We start from the raw sequence: 23,003 nt of genomic DNA, 5'->3' as shown, positions 1-23,003 counted from the left end.
TTCTGGATATGACCAGCCAGTCTTTTAAAAGTAATTGCTATTTGTTTTTGTTTTTGTAAACAGCAGCATAAACACCTCCCGACGTACCTTCCAAGCCTTCTCAGCTAAACTTGTGTTTCTGGTGTACATGCGACATGGCGACAGTGAACACGCTAGCATTTAATTGAAAGGAAACAAAAGGTGCAAAACGGAAAGTGCCTTATCAATTCAACAGGAAAAGCTACGCCAGTCACTACAGTTTATATTAATTAAAACAATATATAAACAATATCTCTTTAGCTATATATAGTCTTCATGCCCATTTACCCTGTGTAATATATTATAATGCTATTGTTGCGAGCGCTATGGATCCCCTCTTCACGCCATCCCGCTGACCGGCAATAATCGGTGAGAAAAACAAAATCTTCCTTCATGACACAGAAAGCAAGCTGTGCAAAGTACCGCCGCGACCCCCCCCCCCCCCCCACTACGCACACCGGGGTCACCGATTACTGCTGGACTCTGTCGTTACCCGTAAGAGTCTGTGGGCAGTGAGCTAGAAGAAAAGGGACTCCTCTGACCGTAGTACCCTCCTCCTGTTATATGCAGAGGTCAACCGCTCTAGAAGTCGAGACAGAAAAAGGGTCCATATCTGTCGGCATAGTGGAAATCATATGCATGAGCAAAACAAGTTTAGCTTTTATTGGTTCTGATTGTTTTCCCTCTGTGCCTGAACCCCGATCACCATAAGATGTCTGTGCAGTGTGGTGGCGCTCCAGGGCTGTGCAGGGCCATAGAAAGTGTCTCAGTTAATTTTGTCTTCGTTGTCATTGTTTTGTTTCCTTTTTTTTTTTCTTTTCATGTTTGTACTTCAGATGGTCTAGAAGTGCTCGGGTACTACGTTTACCCATCGATTTGCATCGCTGGCTCAAATTCTGAAGTGAACAATTCCTTGTATAATGGAGGAAAATGGAGTCGCACAATGTCTGGGTATATTGCTTTAAATGCCATTAGCTTTTCTGTATGTCGTCCACATAAGGCTCTTAACGTAGACACCTTGCATATTAGCTGTAAGCAGGAGAAAGGACAGGATGTCAGGGGAGGGCGGTCACGAAAGGGAAAATTCAAGGACTCAGGGTGACCTCCGCGACACTGCTCATCATGGTGAAGACGCACTTGATGCTGCTTAAGCCTCCAGTGAGGAGGCAGGGAGAGATGAGTGGAGGTCCTGTGTTAGGACGCTTGGAAAACACCACATGCATTTTGAACATGAATAATTTAACTCAAGGAGGTATTCATAAGCAAATTTGCCCCCTCCCCCCTTCATTGCTAGAGTCTAGATGAGGTTCTGGGCTCCTCCCTAATCCGGGGTGCACCATCTGAAGCCCTGCTGGCTGCCTCAGTGGGGAAAAAAAGAGGTCTCCTGATGGAGAAGTAGGTGAGTGGCAGGTTAGCAAGGTCACTACAGCTGGAGAGGGGCACCTATTATACATCGTATGCAGAATGAGTGAGGGTCAATTCTTTTGTTTTAGTTTTTAAAATTACATTGATCTATCTCAGCTCGCTCTCCCTATGTAAGTATGTATATATGGTATGTGTGTGTATGTAGGTCAGAGGACAACTTCTGGGAGTCAGCTCTCTCCTTCCACCATGTGGGTCCTGGGGGGGGGGTCACATTTCAGATCATCTGGTTAGTGTCTTGAGTCTCTTAGCCATTCACCAGACTGTATATGGGTGATTTTCTTCTAGAGAGAGATCTTTCTCTATACTATAAAGCCACTCAGGGTCTCAGCTAATGAAAGTCTAGCAGCTAAAGGTAACCGCAATGACCTGCAAAGTTGCTTGTAAACCCTACTGAACTACAGAAAGGTTGCAGATCAGAGTCACTGTCTCTAGGAAAGGGCTTCACCAGATCCTGTCTGCGTCAGGCCCTCTCTAGGTAACAGCCCTCATGGTGGTCTCATGCTTGGGCAGTTGGGATCTCCCCTTTGCTTCTTGCTCACTGACCATGTACAATATCAAAGCCAATTTCTCCACTCTGACCTCCCCAAGCCATCAGAAAAACAACAGGAGGAATCAGGGAGGAAACCCAAGCACCAAACGTTTCAAATCACCTTCTGTACAATACAAACACAGCAACCGAGCAAAGAATGGAAATGGATGCTTCCCTGACGTCAGAAGCAGCAGCATTGCGACATCTATCATGTTTTAGCTGCCAAGGATAATTAGCAAAAACGAATGAAGCCTCGTGCTTTTAACACAGCACAGAAGTAGGAAACAAAATACAAAAACGATTTCTTGCTGACAACTAATGAATTTAAGAGAACCAATATTTGAACACGTGGTTATCTTCTCTTAGTTCTTTTCTGCTTCCTCCTCCTGGATTCAAAGAGCCTCCTGCTTAAGTCAGTGCAGCATGCTGACCCTGCTCTATGCTTAAGTTTGAAGAACAGGAAGAGGTTCCTGAGAGGGTTCATTCTTTAAGTGGGGGGGGGAGTCTTTCCTGGGGCTGGAGGAATGGCTCAGTGAGTAAGAGCACATACTGCTCTTGCAGAGCACCAGAGTTCAGTTCCCAGCTCACAAGTTTGCCAGCTTACAACTGCCTATAACTTCAGTTCCAGAGGATCTGACACCCTCTTCTGGTCTCTGTAGCACCGGCATGCACATGTCCCCTGCCCCATATATACATAATTAACATGTAATTTAACATGTAATAAATGGTGTTTTCCCAGATTGCTGTATTACTGCAGGAAACTTTGTGATCAATTATAATAAATAGAGTTTAACCTGAGTAATGAGGTTTGGCCCAACAGAACTTTCTGAGTGAGTAGCTCAGGCATGCTGATAACTTTCTGGGACTGGCCATGTGATTTGTAAAGACACCACAAAAAAGATCTATGCCAGGAGATAGGTCAGGCCGGGCCAACTGGGCCCCTGTGGACCTTACCTTCGTTAGAATCCCATCTTCTCGGTGGTTCTTCTGTAGGACGTGTTGAAGGGCTAGCTGAATTTTCTGTTGCAGTTTTTCTATTTTTACCTTTTCCTGCAGCCACGAGCGATCTAAACGTGAAAAAAGGAGACTCAGTACCATTCCTTCAACACAGCATCAGACCCTTGTTCCTCCTGACCAAAACACTGCTTTCTGTGCTGTAGTGTGTGTTTACAGACTCGCAGGCCAGTAAGGCCAGTTCTGCAGCATGGAAAGACAACTTCTGACACAGCATGCCAGGCTGTTAAATCTTCCCCCTGCCCTGGTCCTGGGAGGGAGGGCGGGTGCTCTTCCTCTGAAGGACAGCTACATTAGGGCCAATGACTGTACAGGAACCCACTCTGCCCGCCCTTTTTAGGTACTTCCTTTGCAGGCAGTATCCCGTCTGTCCTGCTGGCCTTCCTGGAAATGTAAAATTGCCATTTAATCCGGGGCAACACAAACTGTCAACAGAATTTCAAATGACTTAAGGGTTGTTAATTTAGGAACGTCTTTGTGTGAGAATTCCAAGTAGAGGATTGTTCTCCAAGAGGCAGACCTGCGGGAACTCCAAATAGGTTGGAGGCAGGATAGATTTGTGGATGGCAGTGTTCACAAAGACTGGCGTCAAGAAGAGCAGCCCTGTTATCTGAAATCCTTTGTCTTGGTATGTGGAGTACTTCTTAAAATTGTTATCTACATATCATGAGGTCTGTGTGTGTGTGTGTGTCCCCGTCCCCAAGTGTGTTTGAGAGAGGAATGCATGTGTACACACGTTTGTGGAGGCCAGAGGAGGACATTAGGTGTCTTATTCTACCACTCTCCACTATATTCATTTGAGACAGGGTTTCTCACTGAACTTGGAGCTAGTCTGGCAGCTAGCAAATGCCGTCACTCTCCCAGTCACCTTCCTAGTGCTGAGGTCACTCTTACTCGTGTGTGACTGTGCCCAACCATTTTTTTTTAAATGTGGGTGCTGAGATCTGAACTCAGGTCCCCATGTTTGTGTAGCAAGTGCCCTGACCCCCCTGAGCCATCTTCCCGGTCCCGTAGGTCTTTAGAAAGGAGCTGTATGTGTTTGTGTAGAGGGGGTATTCTCTGAGAAACTTTAAACTGAGTGAGGGTGACAGCTGCTCTGGAGAGCTCCTCAAATACGGGAGAAGATGAAGAAGTCCTGTGCCTTGTGGAAACATTCTGTACCTGGACACGTCAGAGACTGTCATATTTCTGTTTGATTTTCTTACCTGCTGACATCAGTACAAACGCAGAAAATAATGCGATTTCATCTTCAGTCAGGTGCATAGAACACAAACTCTTCCCAAATTCAAACACAAAGCTAATGAAGTCTTCACAACCTATGATTAAAATAAAGCAAGTTTAGGATGTCGGCGGTTACCCTAGGAGAAGAATACAGAACAAGGTGAAGAGAGATGTGGAAGTTGGAGATGAGATGGGATAGTAAGAGTGTTTCTTAGTTGAGTAGTTTGAAGTATTAAAAAAGAAATTGGCTCAGCCAACATCACCATCACTATTAACATCTCCTGGTACTACCTTTATCATTGCCACCATCATCACAAAGCATTATCATCATCATCATCATCCATCACCATCAGCTTCATATCAGGACCCCCCCCCATCATTACCTACAGTAAAGGGAGAGAACATTTGTCCTGTGATTCCTAGTCAGATAACTACTTGAACAACATTCTTAGCGTTTCCTCGGGTTTCAAAACAGCCCTGTGAGGGGCATGTTACTATTAGCATTCCCATTTTAGGACTGAGGAAATGGAAACTCAACCTGACATTCAACTCCAGGTTGTCTGACTTCAGAACCTTCATTTTGAATGAACAGGATCTAATGCCCTATTGGCTGTGATACTCAGATCCATGGTGGTGGTGTGATTGTTGTAACTATTCATCAAATTGAAAACAATGTGAAAGTCCCCTAAAATAATAATTCAACTCACCTAAGACGAGTTGAGTTTTGTTTCTGTTATTCAGGTTTGCCCATTGGTTACTATTTGTAAGTGGCAGTGGGCTGTGCCACACTTAGATAAACCTCCGGCCACTAAGGGTTAAAACAAGCCATTCAACGTTATCTTGGGTTTCCTTTGTTTCCCCTTAATGGCAGCATTCTGATGATTTATATTACAGAAACTCAAAAGGACTGTTTTTATGATGCATATGCCATAGTTTTCTTCTGTTGGACTTTTTCGATGTTTACATTTTCTTTTCGTAAATGGTTACAATATGAGAGGATGATGGACTTTTCCATTTTTGCTTCATTTTTCCATATGAGTCATATTCTCTCCATTATTTGAACACTTTATTCATTGAAAATCTCATTTATTTGAACCTGGAAGGGGAACTGAAAGATCATGTACTAACTCACTCAATGACCAACCTACAAAGAGTTTACCTGTGATGTAGACAGTAACTCACTCAATGATTAACCTACAAATGAACTTGAGTTTGCATATGATGTAGACAAAGGTACTTGCTGCGTGCAGACTGTTTTTATAGCAGATAGCTACATAGAGTAAAATAGGTGTATCACCCTTTAATTTGGGTTCCAAATAACCAGTTTCATTTTGTGCAACAAGAGCTTCCATCCAGACGCATCCTTGAACATGACCCCCATTTACAGAGACAGCAGCGTGAGATTTCCTTACCTAAGGATTTGAAGACATCTGGGCCAGCATACTTCCCATCAAAGTACACGGTGTTGTTCTGAGAGTCAAAGGCACGACACATCCTGATAAACACCACCTCTAGAGAGCCTGCATGGGGAAGACTTGCTTAGCATCAGTCCACTGATCCTAGTTCCTTCCTGAGCTGCTAACAACAGAAGCCTTCCTGAGACGGCACAGTGGCAGAGTGCAGGGCAGCCATGTGTTATCAGTCACACCAGCCCTCTGTCCAAGGGGCAGAAGAAATGAGGACCAACTCACATTGCGGTGCAGAGTTTTAAAGTCGCTTGGGAAACATTTATGCATAGTTATTTAAACAGTCCAGCCTAGGAATGACTCTTTGAGCTCATAAACATCTTCCCAACAACTCAGCATTAGGGCCTGAAGGGTGATGGTAAGATCTGGGGTGCAAATATTCCCCAGGGTAACCTCCCTCCCAGGGGAGTAGGAAAATGGAATGCTTCTTGAACATCTTTTTAATAATATATGTGCACACACACCACATACACGAATAACTTGCTATGTGTGAGTGCTTTGCCTGCATGTATATGTGTGTACCATGTATACGCCTGGTGTCTGGAGGTCAGGAGACACTGGATCCCCTAGAACCGTAGTTATGGATGGTGGTGAGCCTCCATGTGGGTGCTGGGAATTGAACCTGGGTCCTCTGCAAAAGCAGCCAGTGCTTTTAAACACCGAGCCATCTCTCCAGCCCCACTGAATGCATCTTTAAAATGTTTTTATAAAAAAGGGTTCAGTCTCTGCTAAGCAAACCCTGAGCTATTATCCCTGGGAAAACGGCTCCGACACCTTCCTTAGCAAGCATTTCTTTAACAAGCTGGTGAAAACAGGCTGGAAGCGACATCAGGATTCACTTGCAGAGCACATACCTGCTTTTAGAAGCACAATTTGATCATTTTGACACAGCTCCATAAATCCGTCAATGCGTTTGGCAAACTCCACCACATACTGGATAGCTTCTGTAATCTTGATGGCACACAGCTGCCACATCACCTCTCTCTGCTGTGAAGGAGGGAACATGTCAACAGACGACGAGCTGGGACCCTAGTGCAGCTAGATTCCCGCTCGCTAGTTTGTGAAAAGCTTTCTTTGGAAATGGGTTAAAAAAAGGTTATAGGATTAAAAATATAGTCTCTGTTATTTAGGTTATAAAAGCCTGCTTCCATATCCTTTCTGCCTCCTGAGGTTCCTAGCTTACTGTCTGAAGGCAACTGAATGGGGGTGTCGAAGTGGGGGAGCAGAAAGTCAGGGGTATTTCGAACATAGGGGACCAACAGCTAGACACAAGTCAGACAGTGATATACATGACTGCTGTAACTGTGGACTCCACAGTAAATGGAGGGTTTTTTTTTTTTTTTTATCAGTTCATTTATTTTAGGGAGTTTACCCATACTTTACAGGGGGTGGAGAGAAGGAAAGGAATGTCAAGTACATTTTTTTTTTTTTTGTCTATACCTGCTGAGCTAGATGCTTGATGATACCCTTGTTTCATGTTTATACAAATTGTCTACTATTCAGAAATGACACCAAAACTCTTGAGGCTTCTCAGCCAGTAGGTATAAGTGGAGCTGAGGCCAAAGCCCCACCTCACAAGGCTTGCTGGCTCTCCTTTGTGGCTTGGGTGATGGGCTGACTTTGTACTCAGGCACACTGAGTGAGCTGCTCCTCCCATCCCACCCTCCCACTCATCACCGTGTCCCGGAGCTCTTGTTTTGCTCATCCGCTCTCCCACTCCACCCTGTGGTTTAAGGTTATTTCCAACAGGATGATGGGGACCAAACCCTGGAGCTGAGTCGCCTGAGGACATGGTCCTGATGCTCTCACTGTGCAGCCATAGCCACGGGATGATGGTTTCCTCCCCAGGAAGGGTGATGGGGAGGATATGCCTCCATCATCTCCATGGTCCTTTGCCAGCCTGACTTTCTACCACCCCTGGCAAAGGCCACCACAGTTCTTCCCAAAGGCAAATGAGTAGTCGCCATTGCCTTACCTTGGCTCACCCTCCCATTTTAGTGGCCCATTGGTCAGTGTCATAGAGATAAAAGCAAGCAGGGTCACCACCTGCCAAGCTCATTTTCAGTCCTGAACAGTTACATCCAGACCTTCCAAAATCTCATTCTTCTTATTTTTGAAGATTTTTAAGTGTCTGTCTGTCTGTTGTCTGTCCGGTCCTTCCCCAATACCCCCCTTGCAGGCAAGCTTCCTGATTCACAGGTCTTGGGAATCAAACTCAGATCCTCTGGAAGAGTAGCAAGTGCTCTTAACCACTGGACCATCTCTCCAGTGCCCCAAGCCCCGTTCTTGTCCACAATCTCTAACCAACTCCTCGTTAACCTAGAAGCATGCAGCATGGGGCTGATTATTTTACCAATTCTTAGCTCTCAAAATCTCCTACCGTGGCATCAGGACAAGTCCTAGCTCATAGAGACTTCTGGAAGCTACCTGATCTAGTCTCCCACTGGCACAGAGGGACTTATAAAACACAATAAAATTTGTTCCAGCTGAACTTTCACCCACTAGCATCTGAGGAAGACAACAAAGCTTTGAGCCTGTGATCAGCTCTGGAAGTCAGGTCCTTAAGCAGAGATTAGAGATCTGATGCAAGACAGCCTTGTCTGCCTTCAGTCTGTTTGCACTCTTGAATGAAGGCCTCCCTCCGACCCCCTTCTCAACGTTGCCTCAATGGCCCTACCTTGTTCTGATAGTTCTCGATCTCCTCCTGCAGGAAGGTCTGCCATGTTATCTGCTGTAGTTCTTCCCGCAAGTACTGGCAGGTTTCCAGGTGGGATTTGGATATGTTCTGCGCAAGGTGTTCTGGGGAGAAAACGGGAGGTCACAACCGTGAACAGGCACCAGTGACTCTCCTTGTCATTTGCCCTCAAAAGCTACTCCTGAAAAGCGGTGTGCTGACAAGGTTTGCTTTCCCGTGTGGAGCTAAGCAAGCAAGCCGGGACTCTTCTGTATACGGACAGGGGGATGGAGAACAGAGGCCTCGCAAAGCCAACACTGACTGCATGGAGCGTATTAGATTCAGAGACCTTGATGACCTTGACCTTGTCATAGGCTTTCCGCCAGTGTCTGGAGATGAACATAGATTGATGGCCTTAGGGAAATGATTGACAGCCTCTTCCTGACTTTTTAGGATATCCTAACAAAAGTGGCTCTTGAAAAGCCAGGAAATTATGTGAATGTGTTTGTGTGTGTATATGTGAGTGTGTGTGTGTGTGTGTGTGTGTATGTATATAAACTTTTTTATTTTTGCATGTGTACATGCATCGAGAGTCTGCCTCCATTACTTTCCTCCTCCACAGCTGTGCTTACATCATGTCCCGCTTTTTCTTTTTTTAAACATAGGTTCTTAGGGATTGAACTCAGGTCTTCATGCTGTAACGGCAATCACTTTATTGACTGAAACATCTCCTCAGCTTTCTCATGACAGCTGGCCATTACCTTTGGTTTTCTAGCAGACATCGGGACAAGCATTGCTGAGGCATGAACAGACTATGTATTAGTTTGGTGAAGAGAGCAACCCTCCCTGGACTGAGACGGTCTGGGTCCATGTATTTGCTTGCTACTTCTGAGCTGTATGGCCTTGGCAAGTCCTTTAACCTCCCTGTACTTTGCTTTTCTTACAGCACTTGTTCATGGGGCTGCTATGAGAATGGAATGAAATCACAATTAGAACAGAGGAGCATCACATACGATGCTGTACAGTTGTTAGACTGTGTACAATGGCTTTGGTAATATTAAACATATGCCAAAGATATCTCTAGAATTGATCATCTGTGGACATGTGTTGACACACAGAAAAGATAATTCAGGACATCAGACAATAAAGCATGAGGTGAATCACACCACAAGATAAAAGGTAGTCACTATCCGTGAAGGGAGAGTTCAGGGTTGGTTGACTAGGATTGCAGAATGCTTCCTAGAAAAGGAGGGATACCATGTTGGACCCCAAGAGATGGGTAGGGTTGGCAGGAGTGGTCAGTTGTGTTGGGAAGGAGATCAGTTCTGTAGAGAAGGGCCAGTGGATGAAAGAACACAGTGGCATTTGCCAGGGACAGACAGATTGGATGGTGTGACAGGGTTAAAGCAGACTTGGGTAGCTAGGGGCCCATCTTCTGAAGGATCTTGGATGTTTAGGATTGAATTGGGAAATGTTACAACAATAGGATCAAGCAAAACTCTGCCAGGAAAACTGAGGTACTGAAGATTGCATCTGGGGACAGAGGACAGGCAATTTTGTGCTTGGTATCTTGGGACCTAGAAAGGCTAGAGCAGAAGGACCAGGGTGGCAGCTGCTAAAATCGAGATCGGAGAGAGTGCGCGTGAAGCAGGACAGTAGTCAGTGTTAGGGAATGGAATCATGACTCAAATGTTTAAAACGCTGGACATGACAGTACGTGTCTGCAACTTGAATTCTTGGGGTGGAGGCAGGAGTACGGCCATGCATTTGGGGCTAGCCTGTTGTGCATAGAAGGTTCTAGGCTAGCAGGTCTACATAGCAAAACCCTGTCTAAAAAAATGCATTGGAAAGAATTGACAGGAGTTTATGAACATCAAATCATACTGAAAAATAACCACTTTCCCAGGATCTTGAGTCCACGGCAGGCAAGCCACTTAGGGTGACAAAGGACACAAGGCTGGGGACAACAGCGGCAGAGCCTGCTTGCTTATAAACATGCTGCAGCTTCCTTCAGACAGCAGGAGACATGCTTGTGTGAGAACGGCAAGTTCACCTAAATGTAATCCAAAACCAGAGTCTCCTTAGAGACGCAGAAACATAACAAACCCTAACAGCCCTGTCTGGCAACACACAGGTACCAGAGCAGCCTGGATAAACAATATTTTTTTAAAAATGGAATGTAGAGCCGGGCGGTGGTGGTGCACGCCTTTAATCCCAGCACTCTGGAGTCAGAGGCAGGTGGATCGAGGCCAGCATGGGCTACAGAGTGAGTTTCAGGAAAGGTGCAAAGCTACACAGAGAAACCCTGTCTCAAACAAACAAACAAACAAACAAACAGGATTGTAAAAAAAAAAAAGAAAGCACTTTAAGCGGACAGACCTGAGAAGCGGAGAAGCCAGCTCGTAAGATAAAAAGAATGGGTGCTGGGAAGCAGAAAACTAATGCTCAGATAAAGAGCTCTCGCTATGGAGAACAGTGTCTAGACTATAAACCAAGATTAGCATATTTTTTAAACAAGGAGGCTCAGGAGGTCCTACAGGGCTCACACTCTGCTCTTCCTTATGCCTTTTCCTGTTAGTAAGTATGGGCAACATCTAGTTTCAGTTGATCCTAACAAATGTTACTGGGCACCAGGTACGGTGCCATATGCCTGCAATCCCAGCACTTGGGAGGCTGAGACAGGAAGACTGCCATGAGTTCTAGGTCATGAGGGATGTAGTGAGTTCCAGGGGTACGGAGTGAAGCCCTGTCTCAAATTTTATCCAGGGCTGAGGACGTAGCTCAGAGGCAGAGTGCTTGTTTGTCATGCTCACAACCCTAGGTTTGATCCCCAGCGTTTGCAAAATGGCTCATGGACACCTGGACCTAGGTGGGACTTTCACAACAGCCAATAGGAAGAGACAACGACAAACGCAGTGCACACAGTGGGCCAGCAGGGGGCAGCAGCTACATTCTGACCAACTGTTCAGGCAGTGTTTCTGATTCCAGTTCATAATGGATCTGACAAGGCTAATGTTTTTAAGACACCTCACTATTTCAGCAGAAGAGAGTCTAACCAGGTCACATAAAAATCTAAGAAGTCAGTGTGACTCTCAGACCAGGTAGGGGACAGTGAGGTCTGTTAGGAGTTAGGAGATAAACTTTCTGGGCAAAGCTCAGCAGGTGAGTGAGTTTTCTTGCTTTGTGACACAGGTGAGTCCGTTTTCCTCCTCAACCATGACCATGGCAGCACTGTCAGGGCCCCCAGGGTGTTCCAGCTGCTGCCCCTGGGCAGCACATGGCTGCGGAGAGCTGTGGATGCAGCCCAATGCAAAGTTGTGAGCTTACTTCAAAACAAAACCCGAAGGCAAGAAAATCTCCGTTTTTAACTTGAATTGTGCTGTGTGTGTTATAACAGTTAAACCCCTCACATGGGGAGTCCTGACTTATAAGATTTTCTCTCAGACTCTTTGGGTAGGCTAGAACTTTAGGTACCATCTGGGCTGAATGCACCTCATTTTTACAGATGATATCAATAATTAAAATTTACACAGCACTTGCTGTGTGCAGACCCAAAGGATTTACATCTTTTCTGAATATATATTATATTTCTGAATATATATATATATATATATATATATATATATACACACACACACACACACACACACACACATATATTATATATATATTCAGAAGATGAAGGAAGGTGACAGCACTGTCCCCATTTCTTCGGCTAGGCACCTGAGCCAATGTGGTTAAGTAACTTTTCCAAGGTGTTACAGCTGTTCAGGGGCAGAGCTCTGATGCAGATAGCGTCTGGCTTCAGAGTGCGTGCTAACCTCTCTACATATGGGAATGCACAAGGAGAGTTGCTGCTTGTGGGCTGCGTGGCTCAGAGTGGCTTGTGCAACCAACAGCGAAGCTGGACCCACAGCCCACAGCAGCTGACTTCTTGTCTCACTGTGTCTACTCAGACAGCTCTTGCAACAAGGTGCTATCCGTTACTGTAACAAACCCAACCTTGGCTGGTTATCTGGAATGTGTGATTCAGGCACTAATTGAACGCCACGGGCAGGGTTTCCTAGCCAAGGATAAAGACCTGTTCTGCTCAAAATACCGTGGGTATAATTCTTGAAAGATGGGATTGGACTTAGGATATGTTCGTGTAGAACCTACTTTCCTATTGCGTGATTGGCTTAAATTCTGATGACAAAGTCTAGCCTACCAGGAAGTCAAGAGCTTTTGTTAGAAAGGACCACAGGCCGTAAGGCTGCGAAGGAAATCTCACAGCAGATGAGGTAGCTCGGAAGAGGGTTGAGCCAGTCTTCGGCCACTTCCACGTTCGGCAACCTTGAACTACCCTGACATACAAGTGGGATAGAAAATATCCTCTCTCAGAAGAATTCTAATTTGGTTTTGAGTTTGGTTCTATTAGTTTATTCATCCTAGAAAATGCTATAACCATGACTCCCACATCCACTGGGAGGTGACCAGTGTAGGTCTGTCCAGAGACTGGAGGGCACCAGCTAAGCCATTTTTAGCCCCATTCAGGTATTTCTGCTCTTTTAGCCAAAATATCATGTGCACGGGGTAGGGGTGGGGTGGGGGAGGGGGGGTGTAATGCTTTGACTCAGTTCTTTGGCTCTGTTTCAACACTGTCTATCTGGCAGGCGAACAGGCAGGTTCACTGTCCCTCCGGTGGAGCGGCGGCGGCAGGCCTGGGGTGAGTCAGGTCACTTTGCGTGGGAACTTTGTCGGCTTTCAATCAAATCCTTATTCATTTTTGAAAATTTAGTTTTCATTACAGTTTTGCTTCAGGCTCAGCCAACCAAGATTCCATGACCAAAAAAAAAAAAAAAAAAAAAGAAAAAGTTTTTTGTTCTAGTTCAGGGGAAAAAAAAAAAAATCAAACCTACCTCTGCTCAGCATGACTTTTACTTCAGAGGTTTCTCTGCTAATCAAAAGAGCGGTGGTGCACCTTCAGTACTGTGCAGTGGGTAAAGAGCAGGCTTAAACACCCCGGCTCGCTCCCAAGGATTTAAATTTAGATCCAGAAAGAGATGCTTGTGTAAAAACTGTAAAGAACATTCAAGTTGTTCTATTTGGGGATTTTTGACTGGAAATATCAATTTTCACTTAAAAGGGATGTTTTATGGGGTACAGAGGTGGAGGCACCATCTAAAGAACACGGCCTCTGTGGCTGTGCACCGAGGATGTCTGTGCTCAAGTCAGACCGGCTGGTTCTTTGCCACCCCGGGTCTCCCTCGGAGCGCACTGGTCTCCGCAGCAGCTAATTGAAATACCCCAAAGGACTGTAATGACCCCGTGTAGAAACGCTGGCAACGGCAGATCATTCAGCCACTGCGGAGGCTCTTATCAAAGTTCTTCTAATAATAGCACCGTATTTAAAAAATTGATTAAATATAGCAGAGGGTGTTAGCATAACACACGCGAAGGGAAAGTTTCCATTGTCTGGCTATCAGTGTTTCTAGGTCATCATCTCCCAAGAGGAAAACAATAAGGAAGTGAGTGTTGGGTCGTTATTTTGGCAAACTGAGCCCTATATAAAACCTTATCAGTTTGGTCACCAAAAAAACTGATTGGTCCTCTTCAACACATTTCGGCAAGTTGAGAGCTACGTCACCTCAGGCACATACAGTTCACACCAGCGCAGCAAAGCTTGGCGACCTGCGGGGTGCACCAGATGGGTCATTCCCCAACCGGTACCGGTTGGTTACTGGGGTTCACAAATATTGGTCCAATGTAATGAAAAAAAAAATTAAATCTCCAAAAAAAGTGCTGACAAACTGATTTTTGTTATATGTGTTCAAGTCGAGCAGGGAGACTGTGTTAGAGAGAATGGCTAACAGACACACGGTACAGTTGGGGTCATGAGAGGAGCCAACTGTGGGTTGCTGCCCCACAGGAGGGCGGCTCCGAGAATGGTAATGTGGACTTCCCTTTGAAAAAGCTAGAAAGGAGGGTTCTGAATGCTCACTATAAATCAATGCTAAGTGTCCAAAGTCACAGATTTGCTAAATGCCCTTAGTCAATGATTACTCCATGTGAACATGTATTGAAATGCCACACTGTTCTTCATGATTATACATAGTTGTTAGGTGTCAATTAAAAATGTAAACGTTTTAGCAACCAATTAAAACTTTAAAATTACAAAAATATACCTATGGCTCAGATTAGGTATTATTATTATGTATGTGTGTGACCTCAGGCATAAAGGAATACCTGGAGTCTAAGTGAATAACTCGTCTGAGTGGCCTTCCCCTGGGCGCTGTGGGACACAGGCTGCTTACATACACCCTGACTAGTGCCTGAGCAAGACATTTACTGCAAACACCATAGGAACAATCACACAGCAAGGCTGGCCTCTGAATTGGTGGAGGGGAAATCCCAGCCTTCAGAGGACAGTCCCTTGTACCCCTTTTACTTCACAGGGCATGCCCAGAGCAAGCCAGAGGCAGCATGCACACCCGCCATTACCTAGTTCCGCCATGGATACAGTTGGGGAAGTCTCTCCGTTGGTAAAGGAGCAGTAGGGAAAGAAGCCAGATGCTGGTGTGTAGTCACATATGGGTTCGGGTTTGATCCCATTGATGTCCAGTCCCGACTGGTCAGGGGAGGGCTGGATGTCCAGGTAGAAGCTGCTGACGGCCGAGTCGGCCTTGCTGCCCTCGGGGGTGTGCCCGTCCATGTAGGTGCTCAGGTCGTCATGCAGTTCCGTCAGCCCATTGGCTGAGATGTTGTAGGTGGGCGTCAGCGGCTCAGCCTCCCCAGGCTGCTGCTGGTGGTCTCGCTGCTGCTGCTGCTGCATCCGGTGCTTCTGCACCTCAGCATATAAGCTGTCTCTCTGCTTCTTGGACATCCGGCCAAACTTGACAGCTGGAAGAGAGAGAGCACAGTGTACCTTGAACCAGGCAGCCTTATTCTTTCCCAAGCTTTCGGGTTTCCAGAAAATCTCAGAGCAGGTCAGCACAAAAGCAGGTCACCCACAAAGCAAGAATAGGCTTCCTCACATGCCTCCAACATACATCCCAGGCAACCTTCTCTTTGTTTTCCTGCAGTCTTATGCCCTTAGACCCCCCCCCCCCCTTTTGAGACAGGGTCTCACTAAGTAGCCCAGACTGGCCTTGAACTGCTGAACATCCTGCCTCAGCCTCCTAAGTGTTGGGATTACAGGCATACTCCCAAACCTGGCTCTGAAGTATAGCTTAATGGGTTTGTTCATTCTCTATCACATGGCCTGGCCTAGACCTACCCCTTACTTTGCAGTGTTTGGACAGAAAGGCAGAGATGTAAAGGCTTCTGGGGTATGCTGAGGCAGAAGCCTCATCCTTTACTAAGTCTTCTAGTCTGTACACAAGAATGAAGTTCTTCCTGCTCAAGCAGCTAGATCTGGGGCTTTATGGGGAGGCTGTCTAGAGTTTGTGGAACTGTATGTCTGAATCTGCCTGACTTAGGAGGTCTCCTGGCCGCCATGGGCCTGTCTTTATTTTCTTGTTGGAGTTGGGGTCATCTGACTGTGTTGCCCAGGCTAGCCCTGAACTCCCAGGTGCAAGGGGGTCATTCTCTCTGCCTCCCAAGTAGCTAAGGCACACAGCCCTGGGTCTGAACTGGGTCCACCATGAAGTGATCCTTTGCAATCATATAGCCTCAGGTAAAAGGACAGCGGAGTGCAGGTCTTATAAGATCCCGGGGATGGTCCCTGTCTGCAGCACTGGTGCTCAGGACCCGTCCTCCAGGTGAAAGACGGCAGGGCTGTAGCGGCTCCCGGTTCACTACCTCAGGTGTTTGCTCCCGAGACACTCATCTAGGCAACAGGAAACCGTTTTCCTGGGTTGAATTCTCCCACGGAGGTTCTTTTTTTTTTCCTCCTCCCTGCCTAAGCACTCTGCAGATGTAGCCTCTGCTGGAGAGACTTCACTCTCCGATTTGATAGTAGTTTAACTGATTCCTGACTTGGGGGGATGAACTCATTTATCCCACCACTGCCAGTGACATGAGGGGCAGAAGGCAGGGGAGATGAAAATGAAATTGGGAGCCGAGAGCCCACTCCACTGACCAGCTGGTGGCCTCTTCTCGCCAGGGGAGGATGTCCTGTCCTTCACACAGAGGAACAGACGAGAATATCAACAACCTCGGAGCTTCTCCAGCTCAGGTAGGGCTGGACGCCAAACAGTCATGTAATTTTATAAACCTCTGAATACATTTTCTTCCTCACAACAACCTACATGTAAGAAGCCATTCTGAAGGTTTTTAATTTGGGGAGGGGCAAGGAATATTTTAGAACACCCCCATGGGTAAAATGTCTCTGACTCCGTAATTATGCTTTAGCTTTCGTCTTAATAAAATGACAGTTGTATCTAGTGAGGGGGAAAAAAATGACCAGCACCCAAAGAAGTGCATGTATAACTTTCAGTTTTAACTGACAAGCTGATAAGAGCCATACCTAACTGTCAGTTTAATGCTGTAGGAAGACGGACTTAGTGTGGGTTCTGAGATGATGCCTGTCCCCAGTGGCATAAAGCCTGACCTCTCTAGTAGTGGGTAGACTTGCAGAATATGGAGTGAAAATGAACTTGAGCCTGCCTGGGTGGCTCCACCGGGTCCTAAGAACATCTGATGGTGGGAAGGGCAGGCTGACACTCCATCCAAGGAGATCTCTGGAGACAGTCAGCTAGTGCACTCGGAAAAGCCCTTAAAACGGACCTGCTGCATTTCCTGCCCAGGTCCATGCGTAACTGTCTTGAATCCTGCTGTTGGTTATTTGGTGCACTTAAGATCAGTTTCAGGGAGGATGCTCAGGTGCTCTGTAACTGGACACTGGCCCATTTCTAGTCCTTCTCTTAATGAAAAAGGACATCTGTCACCGAGCCTCGCTTTGCACTATTTTCACATGTTCGAAAGCTGCAAATGTTTGACTTTGACCCAGTTACCAGAAGAACTGTTTCCTGCCAAATGCCCATAGACTTACCAGCGTTAAGTCTACTTCATTTGTCCTGGTTTGGGTTTCCTGCAGGAGACGTGTTTCTGAAAGCCCTCAGATGACACATACCTGTCGTTTGTGACATGCTGGCAATCTGAAGGTTCTCTCACTACAAGACACTACTCTGTATGTCTGCCCCCATCAGCTAGTCCGCTGACTGCAGGAAGTGCTGTGGATTGCAGAATGCTGCCGGGGACCCGGGAAGACCGAGAGGGCTTCCCCTGACGGAGCAGTGCCCACGTTTCAGGAGTGCTTGCCCAGCCCCACGCATTTGCCCCACGCCGGCTCTGAGAGGCTCACCGTCTCGAGACATGCCCACGGCAAGGCATTTCTGCAGCCGACAGTGCTGGCAGCGGTTCCTGCTGGTTCGATCGATCAAACAGTTCTTCTGACGAGGACAGGAGTAGGTGGCATTGCTCTGCTGACTTCTCCTGAAAAAGCCCTGTGATTCAGTTGTAAATACGGAACAGGTTAGTGTCCGTTCCAGCGGGGATGCCAAAGGCCGTGGGCTAAGCACTGGGCACCATTAAATTAATATTTAATGGAGGGATAAGCTTGGAGCAGAATCGTCCAGGAGACCATTAATGAAATTAAAGTCGCTTCTTTTTCCTTGAATAAAATTAACCCCCAGAGTCTAATCCTCTATCCCTTACACATGCAAAACTTCCTTAACTTCCACCCAGTTGACTGTGTAAAAGACACATGATCCGGCTGATCAAAAAACAAAACAAACAAACAAACAACTGTGTGCTTGCTGGATGACACCAAAGGATTTGCCTTTAACCTGTATCTCTAAAATACCTTTTTTTGGGGTGCATGTATGGAGGTGTACACACAAGTGTGTGTGTGTGTGTGTGTGTGTGTGTGTGTGTGTGTATGCATGCACATGCGCGTATGCATGAGTGTGCTTGTGTGTGCTGTGGAGGCCAAAGGAGGGCATCAGATGTCCTGCTCTCGCTCTCGACTTTATTTGTTGAAACAGGGTCTCTCTGTATCTGGAAATAGACTGTCATGTCGCAAGCCCTGGCGATCCTCCATTCTCTGTCTCCCACAGTCCCCATGGCTGTGCCTGGCTTTTTGTGTAAGTGTTGGGGATTCAAACTTAGGTTTTCATCCTTATGCAGCAAATGCTCTAACCCATGAAGTCTTCTATCTCCCCAGACTCCAAAACACTTTTTGGTAAAGTATACATTTCTCCAGGCTGCCCAACATTAAGGAAAACGTGGTTGCACTCAGCGCGCTGCAGTCTGGGTGTGCTGTGGTGTTGGAGTTTTCTCTCTGCCACTCAAGTCTCGGGCCATTTAGGCATCTCTCACTCCCTAAGTCTGAACCTGTTGGTGAAACAGTTGAATGACACTTGGTTTGACTACTTTAAAATCAGTTGTACGGGGAATTCTCCATCCTCAGTGGTTGAGAATCAGCAGTGTTTAGAATCAAAGCCTTTAGGATTTGACAGGTCCAGCGTTGTGATCATGGGATTTCTCATTTGTGTTGAGTGCTGTGTGGGAAATGAGAGGGTGTGCAAAGACATGAGGGAGCTGCTGACCTCAAGGATGCTGTTTTTGCTGTGTGTTTATTAACTTCCTGATTTTCAGTATTGGGACTGAAATGTGCAGGCTTTTCTTTAGTGATCTTTTAGCAGCAACCCACAAGCTTACCACAGGTACAGTATTTCCACTATCACTTTCTTGAAAATGTGTTCTAATCTGCCGTAGATTTCTTATGCAACACATGTGCTACTTAGAAGCATATTTCTTAACTTCCAGAGTCATTGGAGATGTATGTATATGCACTGCACATATATGTATACATGTATATCTATACATATATATGCGTGTGTATGTGTATGCATGCATATCTATATATATTTTTTCTTTGAATGGCATTGTAAGCTGGGCAAAAGAAAAACACCCAAAAGAAAAGTAAGGTAAGGAACTATTTGTGTGAAGGGTATAAGAGAGAGAATGGTCATCTTCAGAGCTTTCTTTAATGATAAAGACAGATGACTCCAACCAAGGGGACATTGATGGGTCAGGGAGTAAAGGAAGAATGGACCAGGTAATGTCAAAATAGTAGTGATATGCTTCTGCCAACAGATTTTTCCAGAGGCCAATTTGGCTACTATATTAGAATCGTTAAGAACAGAAACAAAATGTGCTTGTCCTGTAAGTCAGGAATCTTTTAAGGAATAATAAACATTAAAAGACCACCAGAAAAATGGTACAAAGATTCATCCAGAAGGAGGCTCTTGAGAGCACTAGCTGCCCAACATGACTGATGTGTTCTAGTACACACTCACCCAATGGAGTTGGGTACCACTGAAAATCATGTTTCAGAAATAGTGTTAATATAAAAAGGTGATAAAATTGGCTAAATAACTAAACCTAGGTAATCCAGTTTGTAAGTGCGAGAACATCACACATTTGATATAAAAAAATGAAGGAAAATTATGCCCCTAAATGAAAAGAATTGCTGGTTTTGGCTAGTAGGCCCATGAGTGACTCTAATTTTCTCCTTTTCTCTTTGCTTTCTGATTATTACTCTACAAGTGGACAGGCGTTCAAGGCACTGGGAATCCACTGCTCCTGGCCTCATGTGCTGCTCCGATGGGGACTGGGGTCTGTGTGGACCAAGTCATGTAAGTTAGATGCACGTTAGCTTAGCTCTTTTAATCGGCCTTGTAGCAAGGCCATTGTCTTGGAAAGCAGTCCCTTGTCAAAATATTTAAAATGTGTGTGTGTGTGTGTGTGTGTGTGTGGTCCTTGGTGAAAAAGTTTTCTTAAAAGCCAAGAAAATATATTTAAAAACATACCAAGAGGTCACCTGCAGGGGTGTTCATTTCAGTCTCTGTCTGAGCTGAGTGTTTACCGCCGTCCTGGGACTCGGCCACTGTCCACCCCCTCTTTGTTTCTTTCATTTTATTTATTTGTATGAAGGGTAAAGGTACTAAAGCCTCTCGATGGTGTGACTTGCTCAAAATCCCACCTCCAGCATGACAGGAAGTCTGGTCAGGGACTTTCCAGGCTGCTTTCCAGAACACTCTCATCCCTTTTGTTTCCCCACTTCCACAATTTGTCAAAGGACCCCTCCCCCTCCCACCCCCGCCATTCTCATCGAGGCCCACCATTATATGAGTGTCCAAAGCCAAGGTATGCACTGGTAAAATGACTCTGAAATCAACATTTTCCTTTAGATTTGTTCCTTCAGCTGGCCCAGGGCTGCCACTGCCCAAGCATCTTATCAAATCAGGGTCTACAACTGCCGCTGAGGTGGGGTAGGAGTCACGTGAGAAATCGGCCTCTGAAGTCCATCGTCTCCTTCCCTCTGCCCAGAAGTAGTCTGTCTCCTTTTGTTCACCTTACCTACCGCAGCCATATGGTGATCACTTGGGCTCATTCATAGAGTGAAGGGCAACGAAACTCCAGGCAAGGTCTCAGAGTCACTCTCATTAAGGACGTCTGAGTAAATTGGCTCGTGGATTGATTACAAGGGTGATTGATGCAGTATTCTGTGGATCTAGGGTTGGTGGCAGCAATCCTGGAGCTCACGACTGGCTTCCAAGCTGTCTGCTCAGATGTGGCCACTGAGAAGGATTTGGGAGAGCAAGCCCCCTCACACACCCCCTCTTCACCTCACATTTACTCTTCAGTTGAGTCCGTCAAGCACAGGCCTGCTCAGCAGCTGTGACAGGGCAGAGCTGAGAAGCAGGAAGAGGCCATTGTCTTGGGCGAAGACAACAGAGCCCCATGCTCAAGAAGAAATATCCTCTCCCCTATGGGAGGGGTCCGGTGTAGCTTTCTAGGGAGAGTCTGAGGAGGTGGCAATGACTTAGCCAAACTGAACTTTGTGTTTTCAGAGAGATGAGTCCTTTGCTTCCCCGGTGTGTGTTACCTGTGCATACCCTGCTCATCAGGTGCTGTCCACCTTCGACTTTTGTTTGTTTTTTTGAGACTGAGTCTCTCACTGAACCTAGAACTCATGATTAGGCCAGGCTGGCTGACCATAGGCCCTGAGTATCTGCCTGTCTCCACCCCACCCCTCTTCTCTCTGAGGGGATTACAAGTGCATGCGTGCAATCACACCTGGCTTTTAACATGGCATTGAACGCAGGGCCTCATGTTTACATGGCAAATGGTTCGCTGAGCCATCTGCTCAGCCCTGGCCTTCTTTAAAGACCTCTTAAGTGTTCCTTGTGGGGATCTCTAAGCAGTTTTAATGTTGAGGAAGTTATACCAGCAAAATAAGTAAAGCTTTAGAATACATAGGAGAGAGCCGGGAGGTGGTGGTGCACACCTTTAATCTCAGCACTCAGGAGGCTGAGGCAGGTGGATCTCTGTGAGTTCGAGGCCAGCCTGGTCTGCAAAGCGGACCAAAACTACACAGAGAAACCCTTCTCAAAAAACAAACAAACAAACAAAAAAACCCAAAAGAATATGAAGGAGAGAATTAGAAATGAGAAGGAAACAGAAGAAAGCTTAGTAGGTTCCTTGTTTCTTTCTTTAAAATTTTTTTGATTTCACATTTCTTAATGTGGAAGCATCACATTTCTGAGTGAGAAGCAGGATTCTGTCTGCTTGTAGATGTCCTAGAGAAGGTCCCTCTGAGACATGAGTTCCTGAGGCTGAGCAGCCTGTGACTAAGCTTTGAGGGGAATGTGTACCACAGAGCCAGCACTGACGGCAAGAAAGACATTAACTACATCATTGTTCAATTTTACTAGTACCAAAAGGTATGCCAGAACACCGAGAGGTTTCATTCCAGACATGGTGGGCTTGAGTGAAGTCACCATGATCTACCTCAGGTAGGAGATGTTTAGACTGTAGTCAGATTTTTCTTTGGACTACCAGCTCACAAATAATGACACAGACTTATTATGAAATCTTGGCCTTAGCTTTTAGAACCTACTTAAACTAAACTATTTCTATTCATCTACGTTCTGTCATGTACTACTTCCTCTGTGCCTCCTCATGTCTCTCACACACCTAGACTCATCTCCAACTTCCTCGCTCTCTGCCCAGAAGTCCCGCCTATACCTCCTGCCTATCTATTGGCCATTCAGCTCTTTATTAAACCAATCACAGCGATATATCTTCACATAGCATACAACGATCCCACAACATTGGATTGTGGCACACTACCACCACCTAGTGGCTATATGCTGCCATGCAGCCCTTCAAAATACAACACCAGTAAGCCTTCTGTGCTGGAAGGAAGTTGAGAGATTATCAGGCACTGTAGCTAGCCCTCAGCAGGTGACACAATGGAGTTTGAGCAATATGAAATAGTTACACCCATAACGTCCTACCACCGTGACTACCTAAACATGAGCTGAGGGACAACGATAACAAAACAGGCTAACACGGGCAGCAGAAAGCCCAAGAGGCTTCATTCAACTCTCCACAAAGAACCATAGGCAACCAAAGAATGCCAAGAGCCTGAGAAATAGTCTTCCCCAGGGACGAGCATCAGTGGTTATCCAATACCAAATGAACAGCCCCGGAACACATACATACAAGTCACATTATACAGACTGAGCAGGCTGTATTTAGGAATATATATGAGTGTGTGTGTGTAATAATTGAAATAAGGAATGAGTTTGGAAGAATAAGGAAGGGTATATGGGGTGGTCTGGAGTGAGGAAAGGGAAGGGGAAATGATTTAATTATATTATCT

The 23,003-nt window shown here is 45.9% G+C and overlaps 1 protein-coding gene across 1 annotated transcript in view; it reads right to left on the bottom strand.

The window, feature by feature from the left end:
* Positions 1-472: 472 nt before the first annotated feature.
* The window catches only part of LOC131915158 (nuclear receptor ROR-alpha), a 91,136-nt gene continuing 68,605 nt past the window's right edge, over positions 473-23,003 (bottom strand). The window contains exons 3-10 of the mRNA XM_059268182.1: positions 17,631-17,772; positions 14,828-15,226; positions 8,351-8,472; positions 6,528-6,660; positions 5,620-5,727; positions 4,192-4,302; positions 2,927-3,039; positions 473-1,047 (exon numbers count right to left, since the gene is read on the bottom strand). Of these exons, the coding sequence (XP_059124165.1) occupies positions 883-1,047; positions 2,927-3,039; positions 4,192-4,302; positions 5,620-5,727; positions 6,528-6,660; positions 8,351-8,472; positions 14,828-15,226; positions 17,631-17,772 (1,293 nt within the window). The 3' untranslated portion in view covers positions 473-882. The remainder of the gene's footprint in view (positions 1,048-2,926; positions 3,040-4,191; positions 4,303-5,619; positions 5,728-6,527; positions 6,661-8,350; positions 8,473-14,827; positions 15,227-17,630; positions 17,773-23,003) is intronic.

Source organism: Peromyscus eremicus, chromosome 7, assembly GCF_949786415.1.
Source record: "Peromyscus eremicus chromosome 7, PerEre_H2_v1, whole genome shotgun sequence".
Lineage (NCBI taxonomy): Eukaryota > Metazoa > Chordata > Mammalia > Rodentia > Cricetidae > Peromyscus > Peromyscus eremicus.
Note: the sequence above shows the minus strand (reverse complement) of the source record. Positions and strands in the feature narration are given on the sequence as shown.